We start from the raw sequence: 18,565 nt of genomic DNA on the forward strand, positions 1-18,565 counted from the left end.
CATGGATAATATCCCTCCCACCCCCATCCCCCCATCCCCCCGTCTCTGTGGCAGGGCAATCCCCTGTGTCCTCTCTCTCCTTTTGGGTGTTGTGGTCTGCAAAAGAGGCATTGAGTGGCAAACATGTTCAGTCCATAGTCTACTTTCGACATGCATCTCCCCTCCTGGGAGGATCCTCCAAACATCCTTTATTTGGTGCTCCCTTCTCTATCTGAATAGCCCTTTCCTCTAGGATACCCGGCTGGCCTCTAAGTTATGGAGTAATCCTCCTGGTGCTGATCTCAGCCATCCCTGGGTATTAATCTCATACTTTGTTACTTTATATCCCCCAGATGAATGCAATCTTTCTATGTCTATCCCTCTCTTTCTGACTCATTTCGCTTAGCATGATACTTTCCATGTTGTACCACTTGTATGTAAATTTCATGACTTCATCTTTTCTAAGAGCCACATAGTACTCCATTGTGTAGATGTACCAAAGTTTCTTTAACCAGTCATCTGTTCTTGGGCATTCAGGTTTCTTCCAGTTTCTGGAGACCCACTTATTGAATATCTACTTATATGGGTATAAGTAGTTCAAACAAGCATTTCTACTTTGTATATGTGTTTCTATAATTTTATTAAGTGTTTGTATATGTGACTTCTGTAAATGTTATTTGTGGGCCAGAGAGATAATACAGTGGGTTAAGCTTGCCTTGTGTGCTGCTGACCTTGGTTCAGTCCCCGGCATCCCGTATGGTTCCCCTGGCGCTACCAGGAGTTAATTCCTGACTGCAGAATCAGGCATAAACCCTCAGCATTGCTGGGTGTGACCCCAAACCAAAGAGATAAAATAAAATAAAAAATGTTATTTGTTTCAGCTGGAGCAATAATGCAGAAGGTAGGGTGTTTGTCTTACATGTAGGAGACCAGGGTTTGATCCCTGGCACCCTGTATGGTAGCCCTCACCCATCGGGAGTGATTCCTGATCACAGTCAGGAAGTCAGGAGTAAGCCCTGAGCATTGGGTGTGGGCCAAAAACAACAACAACAAAAATTGTTGTCTAAAAATATATATTTTAAATGATACGAATATTACTTTTTAAAAATGTGTAATGTTGCTACAAACCCATTGCCAGACTACAGGATTTCCTCCACCACCATCCCAAAGTCCCACCTCCCCCATCCCCCAACATTTTTCCTTTTAATTAAAGTATTTTTTTTCTTGCATGGGGGCTACATACCTGTCAGTCTCAGATCATACTTTTGGCTAACTTTTATTCAACTTGCAGTAAATTGCATGATTTCAGCATATGTCCCTTTGAATGAGTATTTCTTTATTCTGGATACCAAGAAGTGGGAGTTTGCTGGGTCTTACAGCTCTATTCTTACTTATTGAGACACTTCTATACTATTTTTCATCAGGGGTGAAGTCAACATCTCCATCAGTAGAGAATGAGACTTCCTTTATCACCACATCCCTGCCAAAATAATTGTTTTCATTTTTTGATATATGTCATTTTCACTGGTATGAAAATGATGGTGTTTCATTGTTGTTCCCTGATAAGTTATAATGTACACTTTTTCTGTGTCTGTTGGCCATTCTTATGTCTTCTTTAGAAAGTAATGGAATTTCCTCTCTCCATTTGTTGATAGAGTTTTTGGATTTTTATTGTTGTTAATCTCAGTGAGTGCTTCATATATCCTAAATATTAACCCCTTATTGAGCATAAATATTTTCTCCCATTCAGTTGGACGTCTTTTCATTTTAGTACATGTTTCTTTTGCCATGCAGAAACATTTTGATTTGATATAGCCCCTTTTTAATTTTTGGTTTTTGTTGCTGTTACCAATGGAATCATATAATTGAAAACATATTTGAACTCCAAAGCTTGGAGCATTCTGCTGATATTTTCCTCAGAATATTTTAAGGACTCTGGTCTTTGTAGTATAGTTCAAGTTGAACAATTGCATACTTGTCAATTTCTTACTTCTCAGTATGACTTTGACTTTGACATGGGTTACTCATGTCTTTTGTAGCCAAAGAAAATCCAGTTTTATGCACTGAATTGGTTGATAGTGCATCTTAGAATTCTTAAATCTATGAATGAAAGAATCTGTCTTGGTAATTCTCAAATATTGACATTTTAGGAGAATAATTGTTTATTATAGGTAAAAGGTAAAGGCCCTCCCGTTGATCGTCGATTTGCTCGAGCGGGCCCAGTAACGTCTCCATTGGAGACTTTGTTGTTACTGTGTCTGGCATATCGAATACTCTCGGTAGCTTGCCGGGCTCTCCGAGAGGGGCGGAGGAATCGAACTCGGGTCGGCCATGTTGGCCGCTTGTAAGGCGAACGCCCTACCCGCTGTGCTATCGCTCCAGCCCAGCACAGCGGTAGGGCGTTTGCCTTTCAAGCGGCCAACATGGCCGACCCGAGTTCGATTCCTCCGCCCCTCTCGGAGAGCCCGGCAAGCTACCGAGAGTATTCGATATGCCAGACACAGTAACAACAAAGTCTCCAATGGAGACGTTACTGGGCCCGCTCGAGCAAATTGTTTATTATATTTTAGTTTATTTTGTAGAATGTTTTCAATTTGAACTTGTCTAATGATGTTTACTCATGAGTGGATTCACGTTATTCTTTTGCAACAGAAGCTATGCTAAGTTCTCAGTGAATCATATTAAGTATTTTTTAAAATATTTTCTTGTAAGTATGTACAATTCCTTTTCTAAATTACAACCTGAAATTCTGTCTTTTAACCAGACTTTTGTGTCTCATACTAGCTGTGCTTACTGTATATTTAGATTGAATCACGTTAATATACTTAAAGTGATTCCATTGATCCTCTTCTTGGATTTTTTTTTTCTTGGCCCTCATTTGGGTCGATGAAGCTTTCTTTGTAATTTACTAACTTTTTTCTTATTTATTTAAATATTTTAATTTTTTTTAGTTTTGGGGCCATACCTAGTGGTGCTCAGGGTTTATTCTTGTTTCTGCTCTTGGGTCACTCCTGGGATGCTGGGGATCAAATAGGTTCTGCTGGGTGCGAGGCAGACAGACGCCCTACCTATTATACTAGTGCTCTGGCCCCTGCCTGAACATTTTAAAATACACACTTCACTTCTATTACAGGGTTAATGTACATCACAGCCGTTCCATTTAAAGTTTTTAAAAGGTGCTGTCATTTTTTGCTTTATATTGTGTTTATTTTGCTTTTATTCAAGATTGATGATTTGACTTGGTTAACAGTTATTTTCCTCTCATATTTGAAGTTCATATTTAGTTATTTTTATTTTAATGTAGGAGTATTGCTCTTTATTCAGCCATTGATTAGGCTGATTGAATTGGGCATTAACTCCACCTTACTTTTATTTTTTTCTTTTTTACAAATTTATTTATTGAATCACCATGAGAGCAGTTACAAAGCTTTTGGGTTTAAGTCTCGGTCATACATTGATGAAACACCCATACCTTCACCAGTGCCCATTTTCCACCACTAAAAACCCCAGTAAAACCCCTATTCCATATCCTTCCGCTACCTGTGGGGCAGATAATTTCAACATTACTCTCTCTTTACTTTGATTACATTCAATATTTTGACACCCAGACCCAGCATTATTATTTGGGATTTTACCCCAACACTCAGATCTGCTGAAAAGGCAACTGCAGACAATTTGTTTTCATTGCTGGTTATGAATAACATATGATGTCGCGTGGCTGCAATAGTGGCTGTGTGATTTTGAAATTCTGAAATTTTAACACTTAAATCTGGAGGGATTTCCGCCAAAACCTGCTGGGTTCCGAGATTTGCTCCGGAGTCTCTAGGATCATGGCTGTTAAGCAGCTTGATCAGGAGCCAGAAAGGCCATTTGTGGGCAATGACTTGGAGTCTCGTTGTGGTGGGGAGGAAAGGGCTGGCTCCACCCCTATCTTGTGAGGCCCTGCGTCTCGTCACTGTGGTCCCAGACCAGACTGTCCAATGGCCTCTGGAGGATGGCAGCCACTGAGCTGCCAAGGGGGAGCAGGTGGAAGGATAGCACCCTTTCCCCCCTGGGTGGCCCAGCGCCGGTAACCTTATGCGGGGACCGGATGCATTTCTGCCAAAAGCCTCTGGGTTCCAAGATTTGTTTCTGAGTCTCTTGGATCATGGCTGTTAAGCAGTTTGATCAGGAGCCAGAGAGGCCTTGCCTCCAATTATATAACTGAGCTGGAGGTGGCTTGTGGGTGTGTCTCCCACATACCTAACTTTTGGCCATTTGCTTTCTTGGTAAACTTGGCCCCAAGTTTTTGGGGTCTGGCCAAAGGCACAGCAGCAATTTTGAGGTATTTAGAAGTCTGAAGGCACCATCAGGCTGCTGATGCACTGGCCTTACAGGTACAGATTGACCTGCTGGCAGCACCATACCCCATTTAGTTATTTTTTTGTTGTTAAACTTCTCACTTGCATTTCTTGTAGATAGTCTTTTTCTACCTTAAGTTGCTTTTGAGATCATGAGATTTCTTTCTTTGTTTTTGTGTCCTGTCCACGGGTCACAGGGGCTGCTACCAACTCTGTACTAGGGGACTGCTCCTAGTAGAGCTCAGGGGAGCATGCAGTATCAGGGAAGAAACTAGTCTCCTGCCTGCAAAACATGAACTCCAGCCAACTGAACTAGCCCTAGATTTCTTTTTTATGTCCTTTAGACTCATTGTGATATGAAACTATTCTCATATTATACCACAAGCTTGAGACGTACTTTTTAAAAAAATTTTTTTAATTAAAAAAATAGAATTTTAAAAAATAAAAATTTTAAAAATAAAAAAATAAAAATTAAAAAATATTTTCAGTAATTCTGAATTCTCGATATGTTAAATCTTTGTATCTAAAAATTACTATTGAACAGGCAATAGCAATTGCATTGCCTCACACACACACACACACACACATAAACATCTATGACTGAGTATATAGATGTGCATTTTGTTACAGGTAATTTATAGTCTATTATGTTATGGTACATATTTATAAATATATTTATATAATATAGATATCTTACATACAGATATTTATAGATATTTATATTATAGTACCAGTTGTTGGTACTTCATGTTTTGAATTTAAACACTGTTTAAAATTTGTTTTAGGAGATTTATACCATGATTTGGCACTGAAATGAAAGTTTTTTTTAAAACCATGGAAATAAAATTTGCTATTTTGTATTAGTGAAACATTTTTCATTAAATGAGTTACTAAAGGTAAAGGTAAAGGCCCTCCCGTTGATCATCGATTTGCTTGAGCAGGCCCAGTAACGTCTCCATTGGAGACTTTGTTGTTACTGTGTCTGGCATATCGAGTACGTCACGGGGAGCTTGCCAGGCTCTGCAGTGCGGGCAAGATCCTCTCGGTAGCTTGCCGGGCTCTCCGAGAGGGGCGGAGAAATTGAACTCGGGTCGGCCATGTTGGCTGCGTGCAAGGCAAACGCCCTACCACTGTGCTAAATTCCCTGTGAGAGAGGACAGATAGAGGAGAGAAAGGAGAGGAGAGAGGAGAATCGTGCAGGGTAGCAGAGGGGAGGAGGATGAGGGGACCGCAGTACACTGGTGAAAGAGCAGGCGGCGTAACATTGTATGATTGAAACCCATTTATGAACAACTTGAACAACTTTGTAAATGTGTTTGTCACTGTGATTCAATTAAAAAACAAAAATATACCCACTGATTTTAAAGCTAGAGTAAGTAGTGTGTTTTGAGCATAATTACAAATAAAAACAAAGATTAGAAAAATATTCACCTGATTATAACTCAATTTCAACAAGCCCAACAAGAATTTTTCGCTTTTATTGTCAACAGAATTTTGACCAAACTCTTTAAACAGATGAAAGAAATTTCAAAGCAAGAAGTTTTGTGAATAATCTATACTGGTATTCTAGTCTGTTTGGATTGCTTGAACAAAAGACCACAGATAGGGTATAGCCTTTTAACAACAGAAATTTATCTTACAGTTCTGGAGTCTGGGACGTCCAGGGTAGGATGCCAACGTGGTAACAGTCTATTGAGACCCCCCCTAGATGGCACTTTCTCCATACATGATGCTGGGGGCTAGAAAGCTCTCCAGGATCTCTTTTGGAGGGCACTAATGCACTGATGAAGGGATCCAACATCTTCTCCTAATAGTCTTTGGGTGCTAGAATCTGGGGGTGATGCAGACATTCAGAACATCTGATGTTATTTTATTCTTAATCACAATCACGATCATGACCATCCTGTTGTTCATCGATTGCCTCGAGCAGGCACCAGTAACGTCTCCTTCATCCTAGCTCAGAGATTCAAGGCTCTTTCAGGGTTAGGAGAATGAGACCCATCATTGTTACTGGTATTTGGCATATTGGTTACGCCACAGGGAGTTTGCCAGACTCTGCCATGTGGGCAGGTTACATTTGGTAGCTTCACAGTTTTTCCAAAGTAAAAATGAGATAATAAGATGTTGCACGGCCGCAAATGCGGCCGCATGCTTCTGGGATCTGGGTTTTATAGTCTCTGGGTCTTGGCCGTTGATGGGATCACACGGCGCCAGGGGGCGAGTTGGTGGGTGTGACCCCTGCCTACTGGAATATGGAGGATCTGGGTGGAGGATGCTCAGCCCTGATCCGAGCAGGCTTAAAAATAAATAATAATTAAGATATTATTCTCAATATCAAAACACAAAATGGATGTCAGTAACTTGGAAGAAAATCCTGTTGACAATAAAAGTGAAAAATTCTTGTTGGGCTTGTTGAAATTGAGTTATATCAGATGAATATTTTCTTTCTTTTTTTTTCTTTTCTTTTTTCTTTTTTATGTTTATTTATTAAATCACTGTGGGAAAAGTTACAAAGCTTAAACTTCCAGGTTTAAGTCTCGGTCATGCAATCATAAAACACATTTCCCTTCACCAGTACTTATTTTTCACCACCAAGAACTCCCAATATACCCGCCCTCTCACCCCTCCCAATGCCTGTGAGACAGATGAATTCTACTTAACACTCTATCTACTTTGATTACATTCATTATATTGACAAAAGATGCACCATTATTGTTTAGATTTTACACCTAACATTCAGAACTGCTAAAAAGGCATTGTGAAATAATTTGTTTTCTACAGTTAGTTATGAGAACCATATGATGTTGCGGCCGCACGATTTTGGATTTCTGATATTTTACTTATTAAGGCTGAAGGTATTTCTGCCAAGAGCCAGATAATTACGAGATTGGTTTCTGTGGCTCTGGAGCCATGTCCGTGCCGGAGAGCCGCTCGTGGGGGACAACTCATGACTTCGGTAGGGCGTGAAGGATTAGCCAGTACCGCCTCCCCTTCCCATGAGACTGCAGTTGCCCTGTCACCGCTGACTCATACCTGGCTTTCCAGAAAGCTCCGAGGAGGCCGTCATCTTGCTGCCCAGGGTGAAAAAGGCAGAAGGGAGTGACACCCCTTCCCTCCCGGGCAGGCATGGTACCGTGGATTAATGCATAGTCCATTCACTTTTCTGCCGCAAGCTGCCGGGCTCTGCATTAAGTCCTTGTGCTTCTGTCTTTCAGTTTCTTTTTTTATTTTACTTAACATACTCAAGCTCCTTTCATTTTTTTCCAAATAACATAGTTTTATTCCTTATTGTAACAGAAGTATTCCATTGAGTAAATCTACATTATCAGCCAGTTACCTGCTAATAATCATTTAGTTGACCTCATGTATGGTTATTAGTAATAGTTCTATGAATATAAAATGCAAATTTCTTTCTTGATTAGTGTTTTCATATCCTTTGACTAAATATCTGGGAGTGGTATTGCTGTATATTATAGGATTTTAATTTTTTTAAAATGTTTTAAAAAATTTTTATTAGTGAAACACCATGAGGTTCAGTTGTAGACTTACAAGTTTTTGCGCTTGGGTTTCAATTATACAATGATCAAATACCCATCCCTCCACCAGTGCCCATTTTCCACCACCATGGGTCCCAGTATCCCTCCCGCCCCCCATCCCCCCCATCCCACCCTGCCTATGTGGCAGGGCATTCCTTTTTGTTCTCTCTCTCCTTTTGGGTTTTGACTGAAAAACAATTACTTGACGGTTCCATGTATCAGCAGAATATAAATGAATAAGGCAAAGGAACTGGCAGAAAACAAAACTCCTAGACTTGGTGAAAACTATGATAGTTACTGAAGGGAAAAGACACTGGGATAGAGGAGTGGGTAGAGAGACAGATGGTACGGACCTAAATTTTAATGGTTCTGTGAATCCTATACCTGCATATAAAATTGCTAAGTTGCACCCGGAAAATCTATAATATTGTTACTACAGAAATTAATGAAAAGAGAAATGAAAAGAAAAAAAAAAGTCCTTGTGCTTCTGCAGCCATGGCCGTGCTGGAGAGCCACTTGTGGGGGCCAACTCCAGATGAATATTTTCTAATCTTTCTGTTCTTTCTTTTTTTTTTGCTTTTTGGGTCACACTCGGTGATTCACAGGGATTACTCCTGGCTCTGCGCTCAGGAATTACCCCTGGCAGTGCTCAGGGGACCATATAGGATGCTGGGAATTGAACCTGGGTCAGGCGCGTGCAAGGCAAACGCCCTCCCCGCTGTGCTATTGCTCCAGCCCCTCTTTCTGTTCTTTTTATTTGTAATTATGCTCAAATGACACTACTTATTCTAGCTTTATAGTAAATGAGTATATTTGTGAATTTATTTAATGAATTAATTTTACTTGATTTACTTTTTACTTTAACTTATTTACATAAGAATGATTATTTGGTTAAAACACTAATAAACAAAGAGAGGTCTTTCAATAATGAAATAAAAATGCCAAATTATAAACTGTCCTGTCCTCCCGTTATTCATCGATTTTTCTCGAGCAGGCCCAGTAACATCTCCATTGTGAGACTTCTTGTTACTGTGTTTGGCATATTGAATACTTTCGGTAGCTTGCCAGGCTCTCTGAGGGAGGTGGAGGAATCGAACCCGGCTCTGCCAGGCTGGCTGCGTGCAAGGCAAACTCCCTTTCGCTGTGCTATAACTCCAGCCCATAAAATAATTGTAAGATGATATCCTAGATTTGACTAAATGTTGTATTTGTCTAATCATACCTAATATTTGTATTCCCTAATAGATTCATACCTTTTTATTAATAAAATGTTCTGAGTCTTAATATTTTAAAGTATTGCCTCCTCCCATTTGAGGGGAGGGGCGTTTGGCCCACCCGTGGTGGTATTCAGGACTACTCTAACATTCTCTAAGTGCCAGGGTTCAAACTGGTTTGGCCTTCAGGGAGGGCAAGTGTTTTCACTTATATACTCTCTCCCTGGCCCTACGTTCTACCATTACAAAAATTCTTTCTGCTTGAGGTGTAGGGGGCTTCCCTTCCCAGTGTTCTGTGTCATCTACCTGCAGTTCAAAGCTAGATACCTGTGGTGCTTTGAATTATCAAGGCAGGAAGGGACCGGGGGCTATTATTCTTATTTTTTAAAACAAATATTTTATTTATTTATTTTTTGGGAATGGAGGGCACATCCAACAGAGTTCAGGGCTTTACTCCTGACTCTGATCTCAAGGGGTATTCCTGCCATGCTTTGAAAAAAATATGCATTGTCAGAGATTGCAAAAAGATTTGCTGCATGCAAGGCCTTAGTCCCTGCACTGTTTCTCCAATACTTGACTGCTAGTATTTAAGCACCTGCGTAGATATAGTATGGATCTTCTAGGTCTAGACTGTTCTTGGAAATTTCTATCATTCTTTGCTATATTTCTTCATTCATTCTGCTTCTTTTGTTCTGTTTCAGTGCTCTAATTCTCCCTTTCTTTTTTGTGAGATCTGGCTTTTAGTCTGTTCATTGAATTTTTAATGGTGATTATAAATTTTTGGGCTTGAGTGCATGCTTCACATGCAGGAGATTCACGTGGGATCTGCAGCCCCATCATGGTACCCTAGCACTGCCAGGAGCAGTTACTGAGCCCTGAGTAGCCCAAAACCAAAAACAAAGAAGGGAAAGGGAAAGGTAAAGGCCCTCCCATTGATCGTCGATTTGCTCGAGCGGGCCCAGTAACGTCTCCTTTGGAGACTTTGTTGTTACTGTGTCTGGCATATCGAATACTCTCGGTAGCTTGCCGGGCTCTCCGAGAGGGGCGGAGGAATCGAACTCGGGTCGGCCATGTTGGCCGCTTGTAAGGCGAACGCCCTACCCGCTGTGCTATCACTCCAGCACAGCGGTAGGGCGTTTGCCTTGCACGCAGCGAACAAAAACAAAGAAAAATACGTTAAAAAATGTGTTTCTAGAGATTCTGAATGACTTTCCCCCTGCTAATTGGCACATTTATTTATAGTATTAGGTTTTGATGTCTTTTATTTCTGATAATCTTAAGCATTGGTAGTCGAAAGTCTTTATCAGGTTATGTAGTTTTCTTAATATTTTGGCAGTTGTATATTTGCTGCAAAAAAGTACTTTGCTGAGTGTTGCTCATGCTATGTTTCTCCACAGGTTAATAGTTTGGATTAAATTGCTATAAAGCTCGAGTTTAGTTTGTATATTTATAGGATGTTTTGCCAGAAATTTCAGAAGCATGGATATTAGGGAGCGTTTTTATGGAGTCCTATTAGATCATTCTGGTAGTGTGTTTTTGAACTGCATATTAAAATGAGAAAAGATTATGAAATTGAATGTTTCCTTTTCTTTCATCCTGCTAAATCTGTGTCTCCTCAGTTAAAACACTGAAAGTTTGTTGTGTCAATTTCTGCTTTAAATTCTGATGTTTAGTTCCTCTTAATTTTTTCCTTCAGGAAGTTTACAACACTGTAAAAGAAAATTAGAGTAGAAAAATATCTTGCATCTAGACTCTCAAATATCCATTGCCATGAAATGGATAATTAACGAGTATAAAATGCATATATCTATATTGAAGCCTATAACAGAGCAAGACTGTTTACACTGGCATTGACATGTACAATCAGGGTTCTTGATGTGATGGTTTAGACATATTCTTCTTCATATAATATGTGTCTGTATCACAAAGTGATGGCGACACATAGTTATTTTTAATTACTTTAATACACCATTTAAAAATATAAGAGGAACTGGAGCAGTAGTACAGCAAGTAGGTTATTTGCATTGCGTATAGTTCAACTGGGTTCAATCTCTGGCACCCTATAGTGGTCCCATTGAGCCTGCTAAGAGTGATCCCTGAGTGCAGAGCCAGGAGTAAGCCCTGAATACCACCAAACCAAAAAAAAAGGAACAAGAACAATAGTAACAAGTAAGCCTGTTTTTTTTCTTTGCTTTTTTGAAAATGTACTTTATGCTTTGTTAATAGATATTTCCAGTTGTCAAAATTAAACAAATTACCCCATATGCTTTTTTATATAACAGAATAAATAAGAAAAATCAGAGTAGCTTTGATTTTATGATAGTCATTGCTACTGTATTTGACACTGGTCAAAACTTCTATTTCTTCACTTTTTTTTTCTGATTCTGCTGCAGGAGGCTGTTTCTAAAAATAGCTTAGGTAATAGATGTTCTATACTTAGTCATATTGCTGAATCATTTCATTGCTTTTAAAGTTTAGGAATATGGGAAACAGTATCTGATCAGAGTAATACAAGTATATTTCTAGGTAGCAGATACTTATTATATTGAAAGACAATTCTCTCAATAATCTTATAAGCCATTTTATTTAAATGCTTTAAAAATAATGTTATGTATGTATATAAAAATTGTTTTGAACATTCAAGAAATGTTCCTGAAGGTGGTTATTGGATTTGTGTTTTGCTGTTGTTTGTGTCTTGTCCATGTGCTCTAACATTTTGAACTATCTTCCTTGAGTTTTGTCAAATGCAATGCACTTAAGACTATGAGCAAGCATATTAGTAACAAATGAGCAATAAAGAGTCCTTTGTATGTAAATGTGTTATTTTTTTCATTGCAGGTATAGTCATAGGAGTGATTCAGAGGAAAATAGAAAAAAAAACCCAAATAGAAAATAGAAAAAACCCATTCTTTCACCATGAATTAGTTTCCTCTAGAAAAGAATCACTGGGAGAATTATTGCTTGAAAATAAGATCTGTGCTAACATTTTATTTTCAAAGTGTAAGGATTTAGCTTTCAGATTTTTGTTTCCTGGTTTCCTCCAAATATCACTATAAGCTACTGTTACAGCAAAGCATAGTCTGTGACTTGCAAAAAGAACAGACAACCTTGATATTGTCTTAGTCGTGTTGTAGAGGGCAAAAGGCATATTATTTTTGAGAGTTCTTAGGCGGATCTTTCAATGTAAGGGCTTGATTTAGTGATGAATTTGTGACGTAACAGATTAGAATTGGTCAACACAGAAAGGTGAACCTTTCAAAGTGAATGTGGAATTACATTTGTGTTTTCTCTGGCATTTTAGTAACTGGCTCATCTCATCTATTGAAAGTTCTATTTTAGTAGCATCAGTGAACAAACTTCCCAGCAACTTAGAAATTCCATTCTAGGTGGGCAAAGATGTCAGATGGTCTGTTTCATTTTCTATGCTTTAAGATGCCCTCCCTAGAGTCTTTGTCTTCTTGTCTCTAAACGTATACTGTTTGATCTTGAGGCTGCTTTACAGATGTCATGCTTGCCATTCTGTTTATCTTCCTCTGGTAGTGAAACCACTTCCTGGGTCCTAAGTAGTTCTATCATTGGTTTCTTACTGTCTCACATTAGTGGAACCACCTTTGAGTAGCATTCAATAAGATTTTCTATTTTCTGCAACTAAGTAACATGTAGAGAATTTATATAATGTAATGGTTTCAATTTGTCAGTCATAGTGATAGAAATTCATTACAAAGTGTATGTCAGAATTAATAAAAAAATTAAATAGGAGTTACAGTTTTCTTATAGAAATGAAATTTGGGACAACAAAAATGGTTGTGGTTAATTATGATTTTTAAAGTTTTGGAAAAGCAATCAAAGTGATTTTAGAGACGAATATAAATGAATTCTGACTTATTTTTTCATTTTATTATGAGTTTTAAAGCTCTACAAGGTAATAAGTAACAACTAATGATTTTGAAAAATTGATAATGACTTCTCATAAATTTTTGCTTCATAAATGAAAAATACAAAGAATTGTAATTTAGTCAGCTTCTGATGTAATTTGACTTCATATTATTTGTATTGAGAAGTGTCTGTGGTTTCTGAAGGCTGGAGTGTAATGAAACCCCCCTCCCCCCAATTTTTTTAAATGCTTTGATTCAGAGGAAAGCCAAGGGATGGATATATATGTATATATATATATATATATATATATATATATATATATGAGATGGAGCGATAGCACAGTGGTAGGGCGTTTGCCTTGCAAACAGCCAACATGGCTGACCCAAGTTCGATTCCTCCGCCCCTCTCAGAGAGCCCGGCAAGCTACCGAGAGTGTCTCGCCTGCATGGCAAAGCCTGGCAAGCTACCTGTGGCGTATTCAATATGCCAAACACAGTAACAAGTCTCACAATGTTACTGGGCCCACTCGAGCAAATCGATGAACAACGGGAGGACAGTGACAGTGACTTAAAATATTCTGTAACTTAAAATTTATTGCAATTATTTTGTTAACATAATTTGTTTTATTGAAATAATGTATTAAAGGAAATATTTTGTTAAAATAAAATAGAAGCTAAGTGAAATTTCTTTGTTTTTCATTTAATGTTAGGTTGCTTCCAAGTCACTACCAGACTCACCACCCCTGCTCGAGAAAAATCAGTTTGAATCTCTTCAGTGTTTAATTCAAAGTTGCCGTTGTAGCCCCTAAAATATCTAGTTCTACGTGTGTTCTTAACCACAGGGCACTCTACTCTAATACTCATCCTCTCACTCCACCCCACCCCCTACTGCCAATTGGACCAATTTCTTTTATTTTTCTTCACTTTTTACTATATTTATTAGAAAATTTTATTAAAGGACCATGATTTTTAAGTGTATTGAGAGTTGTTTTTTAGATATACAATAATCTATCACCAAACCCACCACCAGCATCAACTTCCCTTTACCAGTGTTCCCAGGTTCCTTCTCACACTGCCCCTCAACCCCCTCCTCCAGCCTGCCCCCTTGACAGTACTTTTATTTTTAAAGCTTGGCGGATTTTATCTATCTATTTTTGCTTTTCGGGTCACACCCATTGGTGCTCAGGGGTTACTCCTGGCTCTGCACTCAGGAATCACTCCTGGCGGTGCTGGGGGACCAATTGGTGCGCCAGGAATTGAACCCGGGTTGGTCGCATGCAAGGCAAACACTGTACCTGCTGTACTGTCACTCCAGCCCCGACAGTACATTTTTTAGTTTAATTTTTGTAGTAGTTGTTATATTTTGGATCTCATGTTTTCAGTGTTGTTGACTGTGTGCTTTGGGTATGGAGCTATACTGCTCCTGCACACCACTGATGTGCCTGAAGTCTTTGACCCCTGCCACCCATCCTCGCCCTTTTCTTCCTATCTGCCTCTTCTTATTTCCCCCCTTGCTTACTTTCCTCCTTTGTCCTCCTTCTTATACTCTGGGATCAAGGTAATTTAGGCTACCCCCCCTTTAATACATTGCATTTTTGTGTTCGGTTAGTCTGTATACCACAGATAAGTGAGAGCATCCTGTGTTTATCCTTCTTCCGACTTATTTCAGTTAGCATGGTATTTTCCAGTCCTGTGCAAGTTGCAGCAAATGCATGATTTCATCATTCCTTGCAGCTTCCCTGTATTCTATTGTGTGTATGTACAATGCACCACGCCTCATGATCCTCTCATCTGTTGTTGGACACCCTAGTTTGAATGAGACTTTGTACTAACTACTGCAGTGAATAATAGTGTGTCTATTTTTCCAAAATAATGTTATGGTATCTTGTAGGTAGATACTTGAAGGTGGAGTTGTAGGTACCCTGGAGGTAGATACCCAGAAGTGGAATTGCTGGGTTGTCTGGCAGCTCAGTTCATAGTTCACCGAGAAATCACCACACAGTGGAATTGCTGAGTCATGTGGTAGCTCGGGTCTTAGTTTGCTGAGAAATCTGTACTTTCTTCGATAGGTTTGAACCAGACTACATTCCTACCAGTAGTGGATGAGAGTTCCTTTGGGGGCAGCTTCTTTAAAGCTACCCATGGGACAGTCCCTGCATCTGCCTGCCTGTAGTGACCTGCCATAAAATACCCTGGCTCTCTGGTTCCCCTTGCTACTCACCAGGCTCTGTCCACTGCCTCTAAGTGCCCTCTCTCTCTCTCTCTCTCTCTCTCTCTCTCTCTCTCTCTCTCTCTCTCTCTCTTTCTCTGTCTGTCTGTCTTTCATTCTCTCTGTCTCTTGCTTGCTTGCTCACTCTCTTTCCCCAGACCCCCTCTCTCCCTCTCTCATCTAGGGTCTGTGCATGGGTTTCTCCGTCTCCCCTTGGCATTTGCGACAGTTCCTCTTGCCCTTTGGTTTGTGGGACAGCCCTAAGAAGAAGGGGGAAACACCTGATAGGGTTCAGCAGAACATTTATCCTCCAGAGTCCTGATTGCAGTCAGTATGAGGTTGGGGGCAGGGGTTCGTGGACAGGTTGGCAGCAATGCCTCTGTTTTGGCTTTCTTCTCCTGGGGCTCTCTGGTTTGAAGTCCTTATGGTTGTCATTATTAGGTGTGATGTCTGGGCTCTGCGTCGCTGTGCTGGTGCTGGGCCCTCTTGTATTAGGCTTTTCTGCCTGACTCTCTCTTTGAGTAACCCTGGCAGCAGGGTCTCCAAGCAGCAGGCCTGAGTTCCAGCTGGCTGCCCACATGCCCCAGTCCCACTCACAACTCATATCTTCTCCTGACCCAGCTCCATGTCCTGGATTCTTACTGGTATTTTAGAAAACAGTGATTTGTGTCATTATTTTTTAATTTTTTAAAATTAAATGTCCTTGTTCTTATAGGATAGGCAACAGGGTTACAATCATGTTGAGGTGTATAGTTTTGATGTATAAACTTCCAGCATAACTGCTGCCAAAGCGGACCTACCCGATGAAAGTGATAGTTTGTAAAGAAAGGAAGAAATCTGAAACTCAGAGAAATAGTCAAAAAAGTCATGATGATCTGATTTGAAATTTTGCCCTCAATAATATGTAAGAGGTAGTAGTGATATTTGACCCAGACAACAGTAAAGAACACTGTCCTTCAAAATGAGAAGTGTGGGGTTGGACTGTGTTTTCACACTTCGCGTGTGTGAGTTCCCGGGTTCAAGCCCCAACACCACATATAGTAAATAAATTAGAATCATGATTGAGAATAAATGGGAAGTGCCAGGGTATGGTATTTTAATGAGTAGGATGCCGGAAGCCCAGATAATGGACATCCTGGGTCATTTTTCTGGGAACCACTGTAGCCGCTGCCTAGAATGTCTCAGCTGTTTAATTTTCCTCACTTGCATGATGAGGCTGTAGACCAGGTGATGAGTAAGCTTCCTCGTTAGATTTTATTACTCCAGTACATGTCATACTTGCCGAGGATTTATATCTTTTTCCTTAGGAAAATTAGCCTTCTATTTATTTTGTGATTTAAAAATACCAAAAACCACTTGGGCCCAAAATGCCTAATATTTGATATCCGCTGTCCACTGTCCAGTGTCCTCCCATTGTTCATCGATTTGCTCGAGCAGGCCCAGTAACGTCTTCGTCGTGAGACTTGTTGTTACTGTGTTTGGCATATCGAATTCGTCAGGGGTAACTTGCCTGGCTTTGCCCTGTGGGGAGATACTCTAGGTAGCTTGCCGGGCTCTCCAAGAGGGGGTGAGGAATTGAACCTGGGTCGGCCAGGTCTGCTGCTTGTAAGGCAAACGCCCTACCTGCTGTGCTATCGCTCCAGCCCAATATTTGATATAGATTACATATTTTTAAACAGCAGCAGTTTGTTTTGCTCAGTGGAATAGGGCAGAGATCCAATTGAAGAACCTCTGATTCTTGCCTTAGGTTAAAAAATGTCCTTCCAGTGCCCTTCAGAGACACTCAGAAGATCTTTTTTTCCCTTTGTTTCAGTTTTGGGTGGGGCTTGACAGTGCATGGCTTAACTTTTAACAGAAAAACAGTGAATGTAAGTAGCTTAAAACATCTCAATGCTGAGAAGAGTTCAGTAAAATAGCTTTGAAATCTGCACCACTGTTTGGAAAGATAATGAGATAAATTTAAAATGTAAAGAATTGTAACAGCTTCCTCTGAAAAGTGATCTGAAACAAATGTTTGGTCCAACTATCGTTGTGCTACTGTTGAAATGCTGAAGTAGCATTTTGGCTTCTTTCCCAAAAGCCTGCCTTAAGAGGCTAGCGGCAGCATCCTTCCCCGTTCTCCTCAGTGCTTATTACCTTGTGAATGTTGCAGCTTGTTCTGCAGATGCACTGAAACCCTCCCATTTACTCTGCAGTGGAGAAGAATGGAGCTCAGAGTCCAGTAGAAATCAATGGTCTAGCAAGGTTACAGTGAATAGAAATGACTATATAATCCACCAGCTGAACAAGAAGATCATTTTTCTTTAAGCTGGTAAATTTTTTCCTTCTGTTTGTATGTGTTTTTTTTCTAGAGAGATGTGGATAATTTGCCCTGCCTCCAGCGTCTGTTTCTCAGCTTCAACAATATAGCTACGTAAGTAGAAGCTCCCAACTTGTCATTTATTAATAACTTGATCGTGTGAGTGTTGATGCTTTCAATTAAGAGTGTGAGTACCTAAGAGGATTTCATTGACATGTAAGATTTTAAATTAAAAAGATGATAGCAAAAAAGACAAAGTTCTTTGTGGAAAATCAGAGCTCTTTATATTGTTAGTAGTTCTACTGCTAAAATGATGACATGTGCTTTTTATTTAACTGCGTCTTAGAGTTGCTCGTTTGTACAGCACGTTAAAGTGGAAATTTCAACATAAACTGTGCTGTCCTTTGTGTGACACTCAACTGCACATCAGGTGAATGAGAGTGTTTTTCATACATTACCATCTACAGACTGCAGAGCTACTCAGCAGTTTCAGCATAACGGCTGTATTTGTCCCTGAGCAATTTGCTGTAAATTAGACCATAACAATTTTCTAGTGTGATAAACTTCGTTTTAATGGTTCCAGAAAACTGTGTATTCAAATATATGAATGTATAAATTTTGCTTTTCAAAGATTTGGTACAGATGATCCTTTATGCAATGATGATGTCTCCTTCAGTGCCATTGTGCAAGATTTCAGAACTGGGACTGATGCAAGTCCTTGGACTTTTCAGTGCAAAAGACCATCACTCCTTCCTTTATTCTTTCTTTTCCTCCTTAGCCCTCCATTAGCTGGACTGGGCTTTACAATTACCCCTCACTTCTTGAATTTCACTTTGAGGCTGTTCTTTGAACATCTCTTAATCAGAGTAAGAATTAAGTGTAACAGCGTTTAGAATATATCTCTGCAGGAAACCTAGGTACAGACAATTAAAATCCAGCCTAGTTTTTATAGGTTTCTCCTTGATCTTAATTCTTCTCCATGTAAGTGTTAACCCCATATCCCTGCTTTTAAAACCAGCATTGTTACAAAGAAGATACCTTAATCATTCTCTCTTTTTTCTCTTTTGTGAAAAAAAAAATGTTAAAGTTTTCTGAAAAACTTTTAATGTTCTT

The 18,565-nt window shown here is 39.6% G+C and overlaps 1 protein-coding gene across 1 annotated transcript in view; it reads left to right on the forward strand.

Moving 5' to 3' along the window:
• LOC130042762 (leucine-rich repeat-containing protein 49) overlaps positions 1 to 18,565 on the forward strand; it is a gene marked incomplete at its 3' end in the record, with an annotated part of 83,762 nt that overhangs the window by 21,344 nt on the left and 43,853 nt on the right. Inside the window, exon 8 of the mRNA XM_056134953.1 lies at positions 17,505 to 17,566. Coding sequence (XP_055990928.1) covers positions 17,505 to 17,566 — 62 coding nt within the window. The remainder of the gene's footprint in view (positions 1 to 17,504; positions 17,567 to 18,565) is intronic.

Source organism: Sorex fumeus, unplaced genomic scaffold, assembly GCF_029834395.1.
Source record: "Sorex fumeus unplaced genomic scaffold, SorFum_2.1 ptg000109l, whole genome shotgun sequence".
Taxonomy (NCBI): domain Eukaryota; kingdom Metazoa; phylum Chordata; class Mammalia; order Eulipotyphla; family Soricidae; genus Sorex; species Sorex fumeus.